Below are 20848 nucleotides of genomic sequence, written 5' to 3' on the forward strand. Positions count from 1 at the left end.
TGTCTACCTGCCGTCTCTCACCTGTCTACCTGTCTCTCCCCTGCCACCTGGTTAGTTCATTCCTGAGGACCACGCCTCTCACCTGGGCCGGCTCCCCTCCCCTGCGCTCACCTGGTGCCAGGCGGGCCGCCTTCGGCCCCACCCCTGCTCTGAGACCCTGGGAGTCTGAGCTCACCCAGTTTCTAGCCCTCGTGAGGTGCTGTCACCTCTCCCTCCTTCCTGCAAGGCCCGTGGCCTTGGCTCTCCCGAGTTACCTCCCCTTTCCCGTCTCCCTCCTGCAGCCTCCCTGTCACCTGTCCCCAGGCCAGCCACCTCTCTGGGGAGGGGCGTCCTCAGGCTTCTGTGTCCTGCATCCTTGTTTCCCGCTGGCTCAGTCCCCCAGACGCTCCCATCACTCTCCTAACGCAGGGCTGGCAGTCCGCACTGCGCGGCCGGCCCATCTCCTCTAGGCATCGATCCTGTGCCGCTCCTTGTCAGCTCTGCGGATGTCCCACTCGTACCCAAAGCACATCGTGTCCAAAGTCGACCTCCTCACCCGTCCCCGCAGCCTGCTGACCTCAGGGCCCTACCCCCTGTTCAACCCGGGAGTCTGAGTGTTGTCCGGACTCCTACCTTCCCCCACTGTGCCCTGGGGACTCCCCCTCCAAGTATTTCTCAAACCTGTCCCCTCCGCGTGTGACTTTCCTGACACTCAGTCCTCGTTTCATGCCTTGTCTATTGTGCCTCGGAACAGCCTCCCAGCACCACCCCCCTCCCTCCCAGCCTGACCCTGACCCTTCTAAACAGAGAAACCTGCTGTCTTATCCCCCAACGGAAAACCCTTAAAGGCCCCCAAAGCCTCAGAATATGGTGCAGAACCCTTGCCTGGGCTGCAGGCAGCTCCGACCCAGCCCTGGCCCTCATGCCGGGGTGCTTGCCCTCCCAGCCCCCTGCAGCCCAGCCGGGGGCAGCTGCCCGCCCCTCTGAGCGCCACATGCCGTTCTGGGGAGAAACTTCCCGAACCCTCAACCCCACGGACCCCTTGGCCATCATCTTCCACATCTCAGCTTCTCTAATACTTCCCGCAGAATGCATCCCCCGGAAGACCCCAAACGCTCGAGGTGGCCCAGCGACGGGACACGTGTTTCCCCATCGCGGCCGGGGTCACCCCTGCTCTGTGATGTTTATTTTACACCGGACTGAGGCCAAGTTCCACGAAAGCAGGAGCAGGTCCACCAGGCTGGCCCTTAACCCCAGAGCTGAGCACTTTTCAACACAGACGAGCGGCTCAGTCACTGTCAGATCAATGCAGGGAAGTGCTGAGAAGTGTGGCCCTGCCCCGGCTGACAGCCCGCCCGCCCAGGGCCACCTGCTCAGGGCTGCAGCCTCGCGCCCTCACTGCCCAGTGCCCGGGGAGGCGGGGCAGGAATCGGCCTCCAGGGGTGCAGGCTGACTCCTCAGTTTCAGCCCCACCCAGCCAGCCGCTCCAACTGTCCCCTCCAATGCCTCCTCTTGGCGGGGAGCTGAAATAATCCCCCTCGCAGCATGGCTGAAAAACTAAATAACCTGGGGCACACGTGAAAGGGCTTCGTACGCTGCAAAGGTCTATAGAAGGATGTTTCCATTTACAAGTGGGACCGGAGCATCTTATATCAGTACCTAACCTGTACAGAATACCAACAGTACAGCAGGCCCTGCTCCAAGCCTTCTGCATAGATTAGTTATTTAATCCTCTTGATACCGAGGAAGTATCATCCTCCTTTTCCAAGTATGACACGGAGAGGACAGGTAATGTGCCCAAGGCCCCGCAGCGGGTAGGAGGGCCAAGGCGCGATTCAGCCCCACAGCCCTGCGGCCTGCGCCATTTGGCACGTCTGTGCCGGGCCTCCCAGCCCCCGTGACAGGTGTACACGTGCACACGGGCTCTGAGGAACCTTCCAGCTCTCACCCTTTCCGAAAGTTCAGGCAGTTTCCTCTGCAACGTGCAAGACGTTCTAATTTGTCAGAATGTACAAAATCTTGCCTCTCCCCGGCTCCCCTTCAAATAATCGCTGGGTTTCTCCATAGAGGGCCCCCAGGCCACTCAGGTAAAGTATAAAAGGAACACGGGTGTCGAAGGCTGAGGGCCCGGGGCCTTGCGGGGAGCAGGCAGGCCCCTCCTGTCAGCCGGGCCGTCCGACAGAGCCGGTGTCCAGAGGGGCTGGCGGGCCACCTTCTGTCGCCTGGGGGCACTGGCCAGGGGGGGAATCTGCCAGAGGGGGCGGGGCGCTGCTTGGGGAGGGGTCGCTGAGCCTCCTGCCAGGTGCTGAGACCCAGGGGAGCCATCCCTGCCTTCTGGGAGGTGCGGAGCTCAGCTGGAGCATCTCTGGACCGAGGAGGCTGGGCTCGGTTCCAGGCCCTCCTCAGAGCGGGGTAGCGGGGGCCGGGGGGGGCCGGGGGGGCTCCCGCCCCAGCTGTGGTCCCAGTGCGTTTCCAGGCCCGGCTCTGGATGGGGCCGAGAGGTCCCTGAAGCAGGGGCATGGCTGCCCTCTGCAGGGTGAAGGAGCACAGCCTTGGAGTTGGACCCACCCGTGCGGCCCCGAGTCCCTCCACCTGCCTCCATGCTCCGATGCGAGGCGCTCACAGACCCTTTCAAGCTTCTGCCCCTCGCCCTGTACAGTGGGGATAAACTCCTACAGTGCAGGCTGCTGGAAGGTGTGAAAGTGACCTTGGAAGGGCCCGGCCCTCAGTGAGCAGCTGCTGTTTCGATTCTGTCAGACGCTGGCTGCAGAAAATCCAGAGGTTACGACGGCAGGAGGCTGAGCGTCTCACAGGATGCTGGGCAGCTCGGCTCTCAGCCCAGCATCTCAGCGTCGGGCCTGGTCCTCCCACAGGCCCTGCAATTCTTAGCCGTAGCCCTCGGGTGCGGAGGCCGGCTCCACAGGTCACTAGAAAAGGCACTGACGACCCAGAGCTAACCTTGACCCAGTTTCTGGCATCTGATCCCAGTAACACGTCACTCCTGCCTTGGGACTGACGGCTTATGATGGCAAGTGACACTCCCCACTGCACCAAGGTTCCTGCTGCCGCTTTACCCACGAGGTGACTGAGGGGCAGCGTCTCCCAGCTGGAAGGGGCAGGGCTGGATTTGTCCCCGAGCTTTCTAATCCCATTGCTTCTTTTTCCTGTGCCACACTGCCGTCTCCTAAATGGAACTTAAATCCAGTTTAGTAAGCCAGGGAACAGAAGCGTTTTAAAGAAGCCTGCCATAAATACAGAGGGTCAAATAATAATTCTGGTGTCGAACACGAGTTCAAAAACGCTAGGATGCCAGAGCAGCACGTTGAGGGTCACAGGCAGCATGTGGAGGATTCAGAGGAGGGAGAGCTGAGGGCTGTTTGTTTAAATAAAACCATCAGCAGAGGAGATTCCACTGTGTTAAGAAAGGAAACCAAGACCCAGAGGAGGAAAGGGCCGTGGAGCCCAGCATCCGAGTCCGTGCGAGGAGCCTGGTTCCAGGAGGCCAGTGAGACCTGCAGACCCAGCCCAGCCCACTTCTAGTCGTGGGCCCTTTAAAATATCTCCACCAGCAGTGTCGTCATGCAGAGAATGATAACATCTGACGTCATCAAGGCTGGTTCCGGTTCCTGCGGTGCCTGACGGACGCAATCTCACATTTAGCCTTTGCAACACCGTCCAGGAAGTGGGTATTGCTGTGGGGCCCATTCCGGGAAAAGCCAAGTCACTCACCCACCGAGAAGCAGTGAGGCCAGGTGTCCGACAGGGGCCTGGACGCTGCTCTTCAGCTGCCGGCACCCCGTATTATCAGGAGGATCGCAGGACAATCCCTGACCCGGTCCCACCTCGTCCTCTACTGATCTGGCCCAAGCCCCTTCCCACACCCCGCCAAGCGCCCGTCCAAGCCCACGCAGCCCCACGCGCTCAGCACCCCTCTGCACCCGGTAGCCCTCCGTCCTCCGTCTCAGCCGGGCCCCTCTGATGGCCCCAGGAAACTCTGCCAGCTAGAGAAGGCCACTCACCACCCAGTTCCACAAGAATGAAGTCACTGACACTGTGTCGCGGACCTTCGACACCCGCTGAAACGAGGTCAGAGCGACGAGGAATGGGGCCCTCTGTGCTTTGTGAGAAACTGGCAGAACAGGCCTCCAGAGAGTTCTATAGTTTCACACTTGATGAGCCCAATTTCGTGCATCTTCTCATACCCAGAAAAGCACTAAAGTCATCATTGGAAGCATCCGCTCCTGGTGACGAGCAGCCCCTTACCGAGAGGTGTGCCTGAGTGCAGCCCCCCTTCTCCAAATCACAGGCATGCTGACTCCCCCCTTCAGAGCTACGCAGAGCCTGTCTCCCGGGCTGTCGTCCTCAGTAAGTCCCCGAACAAAACTGAACTCACAGCTCTCGCATCGTGCGCTTTTTTATTCAGTTGATGACTCTTAGCACTCACTTTTACTGTAGCACTTGTTACATTGTATCATACCTAGGAGGCTACAGCTTGTTTTTTGCAAGTATACAGTGTTTCCCAAAGGTAGTAGATTTCTTTATCAACTTTGTGTCCCCAGCAAGGAGAAAAGGAAGGGAGGAAGAAAGGAAGAGAGGGAGGTGGGAAGGGCAACCGCCAGAGACACGCTAAGTAAACCGCTAAACAACAGGCATTACATTGAATCGTTTGAAATTGCCAACATTCTACCCCTTTTGTCTACAAATAGGCAATCTGACAATATTTAACCTACTACAATGAGGGTGGGTTTCCCCACTGCCCAGCGCCACAAGCCCACCCCTGCCCCTCTGGGGAGCAGAGCCCCGCCTTTCGTTTGGGGGCTGTGTATGTGTGTCCTGATGTCCTGATCACACACATCGGCTGGGAGAGAGTCTCACAAGGTGGGCGCCAGGTCAGGGCTGTTCTCGGGCAGCGTGCGGGGGTGGGGGGCGCTCCCGGCACCTGTCACCACTTGAGGGGCCCCCACTGACAGGGGGCCATGAGGAGTGTCTGCAGGGGTGCCCAGCGGCTTCTGCACCAGGCACTGTGAGTTTAACTGTCTCTCCGGAGCCCACCCCCTCCTCTGCCGGACCTAGGGGCACTCATCAGTCTGGCCTGGGGGTGGGAGGCAGACCTGGGCGCCCCTCCCCTCCGCATTCGTGCTACTTCAGGTCCAGACTTAGACCCCCGAAGGCCCCCCAGGGCGGGCCTTCTCCTGGGATCCTCCAACCCAGTTTGGAAGTCAAAGAGGAAAGAAGTTCCTTCATGCTCTCCACACCCTCCCTCCTCCCTAATCCCCTCAAGGCAAAGAGTCCCCACTGTCAACTGGTACCGGAGTCAGGGATGGGGGCGCACCCCCCCCCCCCCGGGACTCAAGAGATAATTTCACCTCAGGCCGATGCAGGCTGTCACTGTCAAAGGGCCTTTGAGATTCCCCTACAATCGTCCGGTGAGATTCAGCGCACACACACACACACACACACACACACCCCGGGGTGCTGGCACTCAGTCTGGCTGCATGTCTGGCGAGCCGGCACTTTAGAGGTTAACCCTGCGTGATCGCCCTCCACCGCCTCCCTCTCCTCCTATTTTTAACGTGTTAAATGCTCCTTTGCTGGCCACTGGCTCTGCAGCTTTTGGGTGAAGCAAAAAGCTATTAAAACGCAAGGAAAGGATGCTCCCTCCGGGACAGAAATCAAGAGCTCCCGGGCAGGGTGGGGTTATCTGTAATTTCGAGAGAGGAAGCGGGAGGGGGATGGCTCCCCTGGGGCCCTGGCTAGGGCCGTCTCCCCCGCCTCACCAGGTGGGGCGGGGGGCTCCACCCCCACACCTCCTCTCTCGGGGTCCCCAGTCCTGTGGCGTCACCTCGTCTCTGGCTCCCCCAGCGCGGGTCCTGGCTGGCGTCCACCTTCCCTCTCTGTGCTCCTAATTCCCCACCACTGTCCTCCTGCTGGCGGAGGGGGACCCTCCGGGAGCCCGCAGGCCACATGGGGCCAGGCAGAGGGCTCAGCTAACCTTCAGGTGGCCAGGACTCCAGGTGACTGTCCTAGTGACCCGGGTAAGTCACCAGCCGCCCTGCACCTCTGTGTGAGCAATGAGGTTAGAGCAAATGACCTCTTTTAAAATCAGTTTGTTGAGCGATAATTAACTTATAATAAACTGGACATAAAGTACACAGCTGGATTGTTTCTGAAAAATGTCTACCCCCGTGGAGCTGCCAGCGCCACCAGGATAATAGCTATGTCCACGCCCCCATGATTTCTGGGTGCCTGTTGGTGACCCCTCCTCTGCTCCTCCCGACTCTGTTCGAGATCCTCCCCCAGTCAGGCATCCTCTGAACCACTCGATGGCTCGGGCTGCATTTTCTAGATTTTCACCTCCGTGGACGTACAAGGCACGGGCTCTTCTGGGGCTGGCGTCCGCCACTCAGCACAGTTATTCGGCGGTTCATCCGCGCCCTATCGTGTACCGATGGTCCTGTCCCTTTCATTGCTGAGTAGCGTCCATTGTGCGATACTCCACATTTACCCTTTCATCCCAGTTCGGCGCCGCAAAAAGCTGCTAGGACACCCACATCCGGGTCTTTGCAGCAGGTGGCAGCTCTGCAGCTGCCGGGGCCCCACCACCCTTTTCCTCCACAGGGATCCGACTCAGGAGGAAGCGGGAAACCCTTGCTTGGGTTTGAACCCCGCTCTGCCACTTGTGGTGCGACCTTGGGCACCTCTCGGTGTCCTTCGTTCTACAGGGATGAGAGCTGCTCCCAGCTCCTCGGGGAGCCGGGAGCCGTACAGGACAGCCCAGATCTGAAGCGCTCTGCACGGCACCAAGCACCACATTCAGAAGTGGCAGCTGTTGGTACGTTGCCTCTGAGAAGTTGGATCTGTCTGGGGTCTCTGGGCAGTTACCCAACCCTTTGCGGCAGCCCTATTTCAGCGAGGGCTGAGGGGAAGGGTGACTTGAGCAGGGCCAGGCTTTGAGCTGGGGGTTAGCACAGGTGTGTCCTGACACCCACCTCCACGACCGTTCCTCGGCAGGCAATGGGCAGTGGCACTGAAAGGCCCTGGGGTTTTTCTAATTGCTTTTCTTAGTGGTTCCCGAGGACCGCTGAGGGAGGCTCAGCACAGCCGGCCAGAGGTGGATGGGAAACCACGCTCCTTCGGTGAGTCCCCAGGAGCCAGCAATCTGCAAACATCACGGGGGGCGGAGACAGGTGGAGCAGAGAGGCTGCTACCCGCTTCTACCTGCCCACAAGGCTCCGTGCGGCACGGAGACCAGAAGCCCAAAGGGGCGTCTGTGAGTCCGAGGCGGGCAGCTAGAGTCCTGGGAGGCTCTGGGCCCTCAGGCATCTTTCCAGACCAGAATTCTGGCTCTGCGCCTTACTAAGGACGTCAGTTCGGGTAGGGTGGGCTTTGCCAAGGTAACACACAAGCTCGTGATTTCAGTGGCTGAACACAATGAAAGTTCACATCTCGCGTACGCTCTGAACAACATCAACTTGTGTGCCATGCCAGGGGCGCAGAAAGCTTCCACCTACAAGTAATACGTGTGAGCTCTGGTCACATTTCATTGGTCAAAGGACGTCCCAGGGCCACGGCTAACACCAGAATGAGGGCATGCGGCCTGCCCTATGCCACAGGCAGAGGGCCGGAAATATTTGGTGGAGGCATTAATGACCACGACACTAGCCATGTGACCTGTGAGCCCATTTCCTCTTCTGCAAACTGAGAACAATGACAGTATTTGCCTCACAGACTTGTGAGGATTATAAAAAACACACGTAACACCCTCGGCACGGGGTAGCCCTGGGGCGAGTAGAATGAAATTCAGATGTTCCTCCAGGTGTCCCCCAGGGAGGCTGAGCCCAGGGGCATCCATGCTCTTCAGGGGTCTCCCCCCTCTGCAGACACGTACCCGACTACCGGGGCCCCTCCACCCAGCAGCCTGCAGAGGCCGGAAACTCTCCTCCTCCCAGATCAACAAGGACCCCCTCGGGTGGGCAGACCTCACCGCCACACCCCCTGCTCCCAGACTCACCCACAGTCATCTCTGACTTCCTGTCAGTCTTTGTGACAAATTCGCCCTCTGTCCAGTCAGAGGACAGGGGCGCATGAAAGAAGGGACGGAGATTCTACGGGACATGAAGGAACTTCATTTCTCTGCTGTGCAGGGCCTCGTGCTGGGTGGTCCACCCAGGTTACCCCTTTTTGACCTCATGATAGACCACGATGAGGGGCGTGTGAGCGTCCTCGTTTTGAGGTTAGGGAACCTGCCCAGGTCACCCCGCTTCAAGTGGCAGAGCTGGACCTGACCCACATCTCTGTGACTCCGGCTTCCAGGCTGTCTTCTGCTATTTTGTGCAGACTTGACTTTTACACAAGTCGTGAGCTCACACACAGCCCAGGCTCGGGTGTTCGGCCTTCGGGTCCTATCACGCTGTGGTGGAAACTGCCCCCTCTGGGGCTTTTGGCGCCAGCTCAGAGGCTTACTGTGTGGCTCTGGACAGGTTTCTTCACCTCTCTGGGCCTCAGTTTCCTCACCTGAAGATGAGGAACTAGCTGTTGAACTAGATGACCTTAGGGACTCTAGGATTCTGGGACATTGAGGCTGCCCGCACCTGCTCCCGCCTTGGGCTCTAACACTGTATTAGAAAGCACTGCAGAGAGGAATGGACGAAGACCCGGTATTTGAGGTTACGCTGTGTATTAAACCCTCATCAACATCTGAAACCAAAAGTAGTGTGTTGTTGTTTTTTAAAGAGACTGTTGGGTATTTGTAATCCACAGCAGTTCTCTCTTTCTTGCTATTTATAACAAATTCTGGTTTCCTCTATGGCTAAGTCTGTCTCCTTCCATAACAGGGGAAGTCAGGCTGTGCCCTCGCTGAGCAGAGGTCCCCACGTCTGCACCCCAGTAGGCCCTCTCTGGGGTTCGGAGCTCCTGCTGGCGAGCAGGACTCTAGGCTCTGTCCCTGGCTGGGCCGCCTGCCAGCAGGGTGGGCTAAGGCCTGATCTCCCAGGAACCCAGCTGGGCAAGGCTGGGGGCTGCAGCTGGAGGCCGGGAGCTCTGTACCCTGCACGCCCAGAACTCCAGGTCGACGCTCAGATACTTCCTCCAAATGCCAGGGCCTGGTGCGAATGCTAAAGAAGAACCACAGAACGGGACTGAAGTAAAGGCCGCCGTCGGGGAGCTTTCTAGGGCTTGAGGGTATCTCTTAGGTGTTTTGATTTGCTACTGTAGGGTTGAGAACCAGGCCGACCTGAGAGATCTGGGCCAGATGGCTGCCCCCAGGTGCTGCCGGAGTATTGTCACCGCAGTAGCCCGGGAGCCTCCTGCCGCGGAGCTCCCCTCACAACTCCCCAGGGTCCCATCTGCCCAGACGCCCACCGCTCCCGTCAGGAGAGATGATGGAGGTCCAAGACGCCTGGGGGAGGGCCTCGGCTCGGGACAAGAGCTGAGGCTCAAACTGCAGTCCAGGAGGGGGAAGGATGGGGCCAAACACAGGGTAGCGTGTGCGTGTGTGTGTGTGTGTGTGTGTGTGTGTGTGTGTGTGCGCGCGTGTGGGGGGGGAGATACGCATGCAGGCAGCTGATGCGGAGAAGCCTCAGGGTTTGGGAAGGAGGGAAGGAAAGAGGGGCAGCGGGAGGAGGGGGTGGGGTGAGAACACACCTGAGGAGGAAGCAGGGCTGTGCTGAGGCTGGACACCCACAAAGAGGGCGGGCGCCCTCCTGGGCTTCCCCTGGCCCTGTAACTAAATCTGCCCAGTCTGTGGTTTAGGCCTCCTTACTACCCCTTGGATCCCCATCTGACCTTCTCGCCTCGGGACAGCAGCTCCAGGAGTCTGGACATCTAGCTGCCCTGCTGCTCCCTGGTGGCCCAGGAGGGAGCCTCCCTGAGGCCCTGACCTCTAGGAGGCCTGACTTTCCATCCCATGTGCCTCCCTGCTCCTCCTGGCTCGACACCCTGTGACCTGGAGGGATGGGGGGGTGGGGGGCTGGGGAGACAGCGGCTCTGGCGCCATTTCCCAGCAGTGAAACTGTGAGTCAGAAGGTCACCTACTCTCGGAAGTCAGAGAGGACCTCTGGAGGCAGGAAACCAGAGTCGGGCCCCGGAGAAGCCCAGAGTCTGGTGGGCAGAAGAGCAGCTTTGCAAAATGCAACGTTGTCAAAAAAAAAAAAAAAAAATGCAACGTTGTCATCCGAGAGCACAAGCCTGGAACACAAGCTGGGGAGCTGTGCTCCCTGCGCAGCTGCTCGGAGGTGATCTGGGAGCCTGGAACCCGACACATGAGGTCAAATCCTGGGTCTGTTGCTTATACGCTGGGTGAGGCGCAGTGTCCCTGTCGGCAAAACTGAAGAAGAATAAAGCCTAGCTCACAAGGTGATGAGCGTGAAACGCAAATGTGCATGTAGAGTACCTCGTTTGTGTAGCTGGTCCCTAACTGTCAGTCTCCTCCCCACCTTATCTCGGTTGGAAGAGAATGTGCAGGATCTCACTCAGCACTCTGCTGGCCTCCTGCTCGGGCCGGAGAACCTACCTGCTGGCCCCAGAAAGACCTTCCTCTAGGTTCCAATGCTAGTGGAAGGGGCAGGATCCCCCCGGGCTCCCCCACTCCCCTGCCCCTCCTCCACCCTGGGGCACTGCTGGCGGGCGCTGCTGTCTTCCATCAGGACTGGGTAGGGAGTCGGGGGCGCTGATTTGCTCTTGAAATGTGCCCTAGAAATTATCTTTATTTTTTGGTTTGACCATAGTAGGTCAAACCAAACTGGGATCTGGGCTACGGATGGAGCAGTTATCTGTGGGTTGGGTGGGGGAGGGAAAGAAAGGGGGATGGCACCGAAGCTGCATCCTCAGCCCCTAGGCCATACCCTCTCCAAAATCTCTGGCATGGTTTCATCATCTGTGGGTGATGCAAGAGGCTTGGAGTCAGACTCCCCTTCCTCCCCCGCCGCCCCCCCGCCCCCCGCCCCCCTAGAGCGCTCCTTCCACATCTGGAGCTGCAGCTGGGTCCTCCTCTTGGGCGCTTTCCAGGGAGGGAGCTGGTTGAAGTGGGCGGGGGGGCGGGGAGGGCAGCTGGTGAGGGGCCCCCGTGAATGGCCCCAATGTTGGGAGCTGGGGGCAGGGAGATGGGGCCGGGCTCAGATGAAGGGCAGAGGGCCTGGAAAGGCCACTGTGACTTCCCACGGCACTGGCCACCGCCATCACTGCCCCGTGTTTCAACTTCCCAGGGCTCCCCTTGTCCTTTATACCCAAGCGAAGGCAGCTGCCCTCCACACCCCCTTCCCACTCACCTCCGCACAACCTCTACCCAGGTGTCCGGAGCTGAGTGCCCGCTTTGTTCCCTGTCTCCCTGGGGCAGCTCGGGCCTCCCACATTGACCCTCTGCCCCCATGGCCACAACAAGCAGAGTGTGAGCCAGGCGGGGAGAGGGGTCATCTGTGGATCACAAAGGTCACTGGAGCCTCCGTGGTCTCACAGAAGGGAGGGGCCGTCTGGCCGGGGATCAACCCAAAGATGAACTTTAGGGTTCACCAGAAGTTGTAGGGAAGGGTGCAGGGTGGAGGTGGAGGGAATTTTAGTTAGACACTAGCAAGAATCCCCCTCAATAAAGGCTGGCAAATTCACTGGAATAAATGCAGAAGGGAGGTTTTCCGGGCGCTTTCAGAATACAAACCGCCAGGCGCTGTGGGACCCTTTGCAGAGAAGCGCTGGGCCCAGAGACCCGGGTTCTTACCCTGGCTTAGCCACTAACTCCTGTGTAACCTCGGTAGTTCCCCTCTCTGCGTACCGGCTTCCGCATTAATGGGCTGGGGTCCCACCGAGGCTGAGGGTCTGCGGCTCAGGGGTCCGAGGCTCCGGCGCGGTCAGCTCCTCGGCCCGCGTCCCTCCGCGCCCCCCGGGGCACCCGGCCAGGCCCCCAGCAAACGCGTGGACATGAGGCGAGGGGTTCCTTTAAAGGCTTCCGCCCCGCCCCTGCTGCCGGCTCGGGCTTTCGATTGGTGCATCAGCCTCGGGGGCGGAGCTAGGGGCGGAGCCGGGACTGGTTCGGGGGCGGAGCCTCCGCCGGGCCGGCCCCCGCCCCCTTTGTTCGTGCGGCGGCGGGAGGCGCTGCGGGGCTGGAGGTGCGCGCGCGGGAGCCGCGTCGTGGGGAGCGGGTCGCGCCCGGGCTGTCAGCTGGCTCCGCGCCGCCGCCCGATGGCTCGAGGGGGCGCGCGGGCCCGGCCCCGGGGGTTCTCCGCCGGCCGCGTGTGAGCCCTCCGCCGGCCGCCCGCGAGCATGTCACCTCCAGCCGCCGCAGCCTCCGTCCGCAGCGCCCGCGCCCTCGCCTCTAGCAGCCGCAGCCGCAGCCGCAGCCGCAGCCGCCGCCCGGGGCATTGGCCCCCAAGCCCCCGCCCCTGATCGACTCGGGACCCGGCGCCGAAGCACCATGGCGGGCCAGGGGGACTGCTGCGTCAAGGTGGCCGTCAGGTAGGACGGGCGGCGGGGCGCGTGCGCGGAGGACTCGGCTTTGTCTCGCGTGGGCGCGGGGCGGGGGTCCGGGGGTCCCGGGGAGCCGCTCGACCCGCAGTCGGCGTCCGCGGAGGTCGGGCTGGCCAGGCTGGGGGGCGCCGCGTGCTGGCCCGGCCCCCGCAGGGATCGGCGGCCCCGCGGGCGGCTGGAGGTGGCTTTGTTTGGGTGGTAATTTCGGGCCCCTCTTGGGAGCCCTTAATGATCAGAAAATCGAATAAACAAGGAAATCCGGTATTTCACACCCAGCCCTGGCCCAGGCCGGAGCGTCTGTGTGTTTCCTCTTCGCCTCCCCACGGGCTGCTGTCTCATGCGGGCACAGTGGATGGGGGGAAATTTCCCTGCATCCACCCTAGCCGGCTGGTCCTGCGCTCATGGTCCAGCTGGGGAGGCAGCACGTCGCCCCCGGGCCGGTTCCGCAGACAAAGATCGAGTGCTGCACGAATGGAAGGGCTGGGATGGGGCCTTGGCCCTCCTTGGGGAGTCCGCCGCTTTGGAGAGAACCCTGCCGGCCCTGTCCCAAGAGGGGCTGGGGCTGGGAAGGGAGGATGGGGTGTCTCCGAGGTTCTGCCTCTGAGAGGGCAGGATGCTGTGACGCTGATGTCCATCTTCAGGCCTTCAGACAGAACTGAGCGGGGCAGGGCCGCATGGACTTACCTGGGACTTGAAGGGACATAGAGGCAGAAGTGAGGTGGGCAGAGGACAGGGCACCTGGAGGTGCGGGGCTTTGTGTTGGGTGGGGACACTTCACGCCATGTCACCCCTCGGTTTTTGATTTGGGCTTTTCTGTTTGAGGGGGTCTGATGGTGGGAGAGTGCCAGTCTGGGACTGATCACCAATGAAGGGATGGTGGAGGACATCATTCAGCCCTGTGTGATGGGGGTGGGAGTCTGAGACCGGGTCTAGGGTGGGTCTGAGCAGGTCTCTGGTTTCCCTGGGTTGTAGATGACCCAGATTCCAGGATTCCAGGGCAGTCACTCGGAGATGACTATGGAAAACACCCCAGGGCAGGTGCCACCACCCCCTCCACACACACACCAGCCACCTGGCCAGCCCTCCGCAGCCCGGAGAGGGTCCGGGGACTGCTGACCACAGCTCTGGGGTTGAGGGAGGGAGACCGAGGTGCCCTCCCCCCACGTCCCCCGCTGCACTCAGAGCATCATTGGGCACAGACTTGTTGGCTCCGGACAGCCTGAGACAAAGAGGAGCCCCAAAGGTGCCCGGTGGGCTGGCTGGGCGGGGCCGGGCTGCTGCGTGGCTGACTGTGCGGCAGGATCCCCTGGAGGGGCGAGGGCGAGGGCACGGTGTGGGTGGGAGTGTGGGAGTGGGAAACGTAAATAAGACAGCTGCAGCAGAGTGGGAGAGTCTGGGCGCATCATAAAAGGAAACTGAACCGGGCCTGGGAAGGAGGGCACTGGGGGTGCCCCTCCCAGGGGGCTTTCCTTTAGACTCCATCTTACCCGAGAGAGCCGAACAAAGCCCCCCCCCTCCCAGCAGGGCCCCCAGGCTAGACTGGGGCAGCGTAAGACGTGGGAAAACCCATGGCCTTGGCACCTTGTGCAGAGTGAGGAAGAGCTGGTGTTCCTTTCCCACCACCGCCAGAAGTTCCCGGGACCCTTCCCGCCCAGAGGGCACCGTGCCTGCCCACTGCTCCAGCTTCTGCCAGTGACAGGCGTCATCTCTGCTTCCATGGAGATTGCCTTGGGGGGAGCCGGACGCCCCCACTCCTTGCCTCTGTTGCTGATCTGGTTGGAGGGGTGGGGAGATTTGAGCATCAGAAGAGCCGGGCTTGCAGGCCCTCCTGGAAGGTGAAGGCCCCACCCACTCCTCCCCTCCCACCCCAGCCCAAGCGCCCAGCCAGGCACACGCCAGACCTCCGTGCGCAGCTGGCCGTGGAGGGCAGACAATGCCTGGACAGAGCCCAGTTTCTAATCACAAAGCTGAGGACAGGACCTGGCTTGGGCTGGGGCTGGGATGGGGAGCAGATGGTGCCACTGGGGGGCTGTAGGGGAGAATTCTCCGGGCTTTGGGGTCCCCTTCAACCCCCCCATCCCCACCCTCGGCAATCGCTTGTCCCACTTAAAGGACTGGGTGGTGGGCTGGAGTAGCGTAGAGCATTGCTGGGAAGCCCCAGGGATTTGGAATTGCCAAGAGCCTAGCCCAGCACGCGCTGAGCTGTCTTTTTGGAAACCCTTTCTTATATCTAACTGAGAATAACTAATGGCAAGCCCTGGGTCCAACTCTTGAGACAGGGAGGCCGGGAAAGAGACAGACTTGGTCTGGGCGGTGGCGGGGTGGGGGGCGGGTGTTGTGTGTATGTGTAAGGGTGGAGGTCCGGGAGCTGCTAGACTAGGTAAGAAGTGCTAGGCCCAGGGCTCTTGGCCCTATAATCTCTCCGGATGAGGATCAAAGCTGGCTTGTCTGCGGAGCCATGGGGAAGGCCAAGGGGGTGCAGAGCCAGAGGAGGCGACTTTCAGGACCTGGGGCTGTGGGATAAGGGGAGAAGGTGTGCGTGTGAGCAGACCCCGAAGCCCCACCCCAGGCCACCCTGGAGTCTGGCCCATCTGCCCCTGAGCTCTGCACCGAGACTCCCAGGCCAGCCCCTCCAGCCTGCCCCGTGATACGTTTATCCATAAATCCCCTCGTAGGATAAGGACTCTCTCAGCTCCGAGGCTGGCCTAGGGCCCTGCTTCTACCTGGGGCCGGGGTTTGGGGGGGACCCTGGGGAGAGCTGACCTGCCCCAGGCTGCAGAAATATAGGCCTGACCAGTGGGGAGAGAAGGGGAAGGGGTGGCTGTTAAGAAATGCCAGTTGGCAAAGTTGAGATTGGGGAAGGAAGCCAAGTCACGTGGTGCATTTAGTTAAGACCCTTTCAAGCCCCCAGCTCTGAGCCCCCAGCCCTCGGGGAGCCCTCAGGGTGGCCTAACCCCCTTCCCCCTTATCTTTTCCTGGTTTCCTTAAGCTTCCTTCCTTAGTCTGCTAGGGTGGGGATGGGGGCTCTGCCGGTTCCACATCCATCCCTGGACACTGCAGGGTCAGGCAGGGGCTGGAAAGGGCATGGGGCGCACCAGCCAGGGGCCCCGGGACAGTCAGATGGCACCCCTGCTCTCTCGCTCGGGTTCTGTAGCTGCAGGTATTCCCCTGGATCCAGGCTCCTCTGAAGTCTCAGTGTCCGTCTAAATTTTGAATCAAGAGAATCGGTGGTTTGGGACAAAGACACTGAAGACAGAAAAAACTGAGTGAGGGTGGGGATGCCGTGCCTCAGAAACCCCCTTCCCCGCCCCCTGCCCCCACTCTGGTGGAGTCCAAGGCCAGTCAGGGCCAACCAGTGCCGCCTGTGGCCCCTCCTGTCCAGTTCACAGACCTGGGAAACTGAGGCCCAGGCAGGGCCTCCTGTGGCCAGTGGAGACCTGAGAGCCCTGGTGGCGGGCTTCTGCTGCAGAAATAGGGCTTATGTCATCACCAGGAAGTGCAGTGTAGTAACCGCAGGCCCCGGAAGCGTGCCCCCCACCCCGCCCCAGCCAGCCTGCCTGATTGGCTCTCAGCCTTTGAAGACCTCATAGAGGGGGGTGGGGGCAGGGGCTGAGGAAGTGGCAGAGGTGACATGTTCCTGGCACCCTTATTCCTACAGCTGTGCGGGCAGAGGGCAGGGCTGGGGCCCACGAAGTCGGTTACTGGCTGGGTCGTGGGGCCCCATTTCTGTTTCTCCTTCTGGGCCTCAGTTTTACCCACTGTAGAATGGGATCAGCGCTTTGTGCTGGTTTGGCCATTTGTGAAGAGGAGCGGTTTGGATGCAGTAGAAGGTGGCCGGTCCTTAAAGGGTGACTCTTGAGAAGCGAAGTGCGAATGAAATGTTTTAAAAATAAGCCTTTGGGCTTCCCTGGTGGCGCAGTGGTTGAGAGTCCGCCTGCCGATGCCGGGGACAGGGGTTCGTGCCCCGGTCCGGGAGGATCCCACATGCCGCGGAGCAGCTGGGCCCGTGAGCCATGGCCGCTGAGCCTGCACGTCCGGAGCCTGTGCTCCGCAGCGGGAGAGGCCACAACAGTGAGAGGCCCGCGTACCGCAAAAAAAAAAAAAAAAAAAAAAAAAGCCCTTAAAGCGTATCTAAGCGGTGTCTCTCTAGGTTAAGCCAAGTGACTGTTAGGTAGAAAGAGGAATTCACCTCCAGCCCTTGGATTGATTGATTGATGATTGATTGCAGGAAGCTCGCTGTGATGGAAGGACTGAGCAGGGAGGGCGGGGCTGGGCGCTGTCATTTCCTGCACGCTCACTGAGCGCCAGGTGTCACGCCTGCGTTGTCCCAGGGAAGCCCGCGAGGTGGAGATGGGCACAGGCTCACAGCCGTAAATGGAGGCGTCTGGATTTGGACCCGGGGCACCCTTGCTTCCAAGCACGTGCTCCTCACCCTGCTCCACGTGGCCTCGTCATCCGGCTGCTGATTCGCTCTTTCTGGGCACCTCTGTGCCTCCGTTTCCTCCAGCCCTTTCCGCACGTCACGGCCGTGACCGCGAACGCGGGAAGGTACTCGGGGAGGCACACAGGGCTGCGCAGATGTGGCGGGTGAGGCCGGCTGGGCCTTCTTTGTGGGCTGCCTGTCCCCACGTGCTCCTAGTTTGGGGGAGTTCCTCCCCCCACCACTGGGTGGGAGCCACCCTTCTCCCCTTTCCTGAGATTCACACAGCTGCCCCTGGAATTTGTTTTCCTGCCTGAGTGCCACCTCGCCACCCTCTAGGGAAGTTCCAGGACAGCCAAGTCTACACCCACCCCCACCCCAAGTGTCCGTGGGCTCCTGTCTCTCTCCTTTAACCTCTAGCCCAGCAGCTCCTTAGGGGGAGGCGGGGCCCTGAGAGGCTGCCGGGCTTCCTGCTGGGGCAGGGATGCTCGGCCTTGACCCCGGGGGCTAATTCTCTGTCCCAGGGGGATGGGGCAGTGGAGCTCAGTGGCAGGGGCCACGGAGCCCACAGCCCGTGGCAGCACTGTTGGCTGCAGCGTCCTGTCCTCTGGAGCACTCCCTCTCTCCCCTTGGCTGCTCTGCGGGTGGAAGGGATGGAGGGCCACGGTTCCTCATCCCCAGACCCCCGGATGCCTGAGCCCCTACCCCTCTGCCATCCTCGGTGGAAGCCCGCCATCAGAGTGGTGGCAGAGGCCACCAGTCCTTCCTCTAGGCCGGACTGGTCCTTCCTGAGGCTGGAGTTAAGGTGCCCCGAGGAGAGCCTGGCAGGGCGGCTGGGGACCAGGGCCAGCGGGATGGGGAGAGGCTCAGGCCAGGCGCCTGTTGCTGTGCATTCCTCAGCAGGGGAGTGTCCCCAGGGCCCCGTCCCCACTGAGCTGTCCCCCACCAGATGCAGATGCCGGCACAGCTCTGGGCTCTGCCGCGTCTCCTGGGAGGTCATGGGAAACCCCTGCCAGATGCCCCGGGATGCCGGAGCACAGCTGAGCGGGCTTCCCTGAGCTGGGAACGCCCTCTGGCCAGGCCCTGAGCTGCCGCTCATAGGCTCACAGGCCTGCAGGCTCGCGTGGCCAACAGCAGGCAGGGGCCTGTGAAGCTCCGGATCGGGTCTGGCCGCCCTTGGCCCCTCCTCGCTCCAGCTCCTGCCCTCCCAGCCCCTCCACCCGCCTGCTTCCTCCCCCGGGCCGGCTTCGGCTGTTCTAGGGGTGCCCGGGCCCAGCTGAGATCCCGATGCCCTGGGGGGGTATGGATAAGACTCCCCGCGCCCTCCCCCATTGGACGGCCTGTCTGGGCATTCCTCAGAAGGCAGTGGCCAGAACCCTGGATGAACAGAGAGAGAGAGAGAGAGAGAGAGGTTAAGGGCATCCTCAGGAGGGAGTAGGGTCGGTGTGCGGAGCCCCAGGTTTCCTGTAGGTTCCCTCTGAGTGTCTGCACCACTCCCTGTGCTCCCGGGAAGATGTGTGAGGGCAGAAGTAGGCAGAGGGGGCTGACAGACCCCTTTCACCAGGCTGAGCTCTGTAAACCCATGCCCTTTGACCCCGCCGCACAAAGCCTTCTTGTTTGGGGGTTCAGAGCCAGTCTTTTCCCTGCAGCAGCCTCAGGAAGGCTGGGCTGGGGAGGGTCTGGGAGGCCAGGAGAAGGGCCGGCGGGGGGACACCAGGGCCCTCTGGCTGTCCCGGGGCTCCCCACACTGTACCCCTGCAGCTGAAAGGGCCAGCACCCCAGGCTGGACCTGCCACCCTGCTTCAGAGAGGACTGGCCCCCACGGGAAGACGCTTTGCGCTAAGTCGGCTAAAGCCCCCGGGTGTCTGGGAGGCAGACTCCCCAGAGAGAGCAGGGATTTTGCTTCCAGCCGCCTTCCCGGAGCTGGCAGGCTGCCAAGGTGGGAGGAGGAGGGAGAGGAGAGGACGCCTGGTAAAGTGGGTGCGGGTGTCCTCTTTCTGCCGCGGAGGGAGGTGGGCGCCGTGCTCACGCAGGGAAGCAGCCTTCTGCGTCCTCGGCCCCCTGCCTGCCCTGCCCAGGCCTTGGCTTTCTTCACTACGGAATGGGAAAATGCTTCCCCAGCAGACAGCTCTCAGCCCTGCTGGCAGCTGGCAGCAGGATCATCTTTCTCCAGCCCACCTCTCTCCGCGCCAGGGCTGCTTAGAGGGTGAGGCCAGACTGGGCACAGTCAGGCTCGGTTTGAATTTCACCTCCACCATTAGGAGTGTGTGACTTCGGGCTTGTTCAGATTCTCCTTTCTGGGCCTCAGTAAAGATGGGTCTTTACACATGACATATGTTCATGCATGTAAAGGGGCTCCACGCATAGGTTCTCAAAAGATATTAGGCACTGTCCTTATCAGATGAGGCTCGGGTGGTGTCAGTGACCATGATTCCACAGGAGGAAGGCTGCACATTCTTCCAGGCTCCCCTTCCCAGGGCTCCACAGCCTTTGCAGGCGGGAAGTTCCTTCTGCCAGCTTATCTGAATCCCTCCCGCTGTAGCTGATTTCCCCTTTGGTCTGGCTGTGTCACTGATGGGGACGAGGTGATCCCCGGCAGGTCATGGCATGGCTGAGTGATCTGGTGGGCCAGGCAGACAGGAGGTCCTGGGGCTCCTCTCAGTGTCCCCTGCCACACACACACACACACACACACACACACACACACACACACACGACGGAGGCCACGACAGCCCAGCTCCAGATGAAGCCATGCACGCCGACTGTGGGCTGGCCTGAGGAGGGGAGGCCGTGAAATCTGGGCCACCTTGGGAGCAGCACACCCCAAGACGGGGAGCTGGGTGTCCTTACTTCTCTGGGCCTCCCTGGGCTGACCCACTTGCCCAGGGGCTCCTATTCAGGGTTCCAGAAAGGTGTTAGGGGGTCCTGAAGGAGAAAAGAGCAGATAGGCTTATATCCCTGGGGCTTTTTCCAAAGGGACTAACTAGTCACATGGGTGACCGTGGCCATCTGAGGGGAGATTCTCTTCCGGGTCTGTGGTTCTCAGAGACTTCAAGGTGAGGCCTGAGAGGGTGTCTCCCAGCCTGGAAGCCCCCAGAGTGACATTACTCACGGGTGGGCAGCTGCATGCGGGCTGGTTCTCCCTCCTTCTGCACTGAATCTTCAGGCCCACAGCCAGGAAAGGTGGTCTTCCTAGAAGACGTTGTTACTAATTAGCTGTGTGACCTTGAGCTGCGTTAATTTCTCTCTCAGCCCTCATTTGTAAATTGGGGCGGGCGGGGGGGATACCCCCCTTAGAACGTGTGCAAAGTGTGGCAGGTACAGCGACCAGCAAAGAGGCATCTTACTCCGTAAGTGCGGGGTTATTACCTACTGGGGAATTGAGTCAGCAGAGATGTAATGGGGTTCCAGGTCCCAGCAAAAAAGGGTGTCAGGAATCAGACCATACACCACAGCTGGAAGAATCTTCTAGGATTCTGGAACAGTTCTTGGTTAGTTATCTTAATATCACGGCCTATTACCTCTTAGAGAAAAGTAAGACTTCTTCGAGGGGAAAGAGCCTGGGGGCCGCATCCCTAGGAATTCTGGGCAAAGATTTGGGGGCAGGTCAATGAGGGATCAGAGGAGGGACCGGAGGCAGCTGATCAGGCAGGACGGATTTTACCTGAGAAGCTGAGCTACACCCACTGCCCCTCCCCCAGCCCAAGGTTACTGGGCGGAGCCCTGGCCGATGATTGGCCGGCTTTGTGTGATGTCGCCGAGGACTGGGTGGAGTGTGGGGCTCCGGCCGGCTACCCTTTGAGGGAGGGACTTTTCCTCCTGGGCGGTATCAGCATCTCCCGGGCCTGCCTGTCTCCCCTGTCCGCCCCTTCCGCCCTGTGCCGGCTCCCCGAAGAGCCCGGGGACCGCTGAGCTCAGCGGCTGCCGCAGGCCTGGGCTCGGGCTGGCGGCCTCTGTCCCCCGCCTGGAGCATCAGCCTGCGAGGGGGCGGCCACG

At 60.9% G+C, this 20848-nt stretch overlaps 1 protein-coding gene across 2 annotated transcripts in view; it reads left to right on the forward strand.

Annotated features, from left to right (window-relative positions):
- Positions 1-12045: 12045 nt before the first annotated feature.
- Positions 12046-20848, forward strand: part of KIF21B (kinesin family member 21B) — a 41464-nt gene continuing 32661 nt past the window's right edge. For both annotated transcript variants that reach the window (XM_079929442.1, XM_079929443.1), the window contains exon 1: positions 12046-12420. In XM_079929442.1, the coding sequence (XP_079785568.1) occupies positions 12380-12420 (41 nt within the window). In that variant the 5' untranslated portion in view covers positions 12046-12379. The remainder of the gene's footprint in view (positions 12421-20848) is intronic.

Source organism: Stenella coeruleoalba (assembly GCF_951394435.1).
Source record: "Stenella coeruleoalba genome assembly, chromosome: 1".
NCBI classification, from domain to species: domain Eukaryota; kingdom Metazoa; phylum Chordata; class Mammalia; order Artiodactyla; family Delphinidae; genus Stenella; species Stenella coeruleoalba.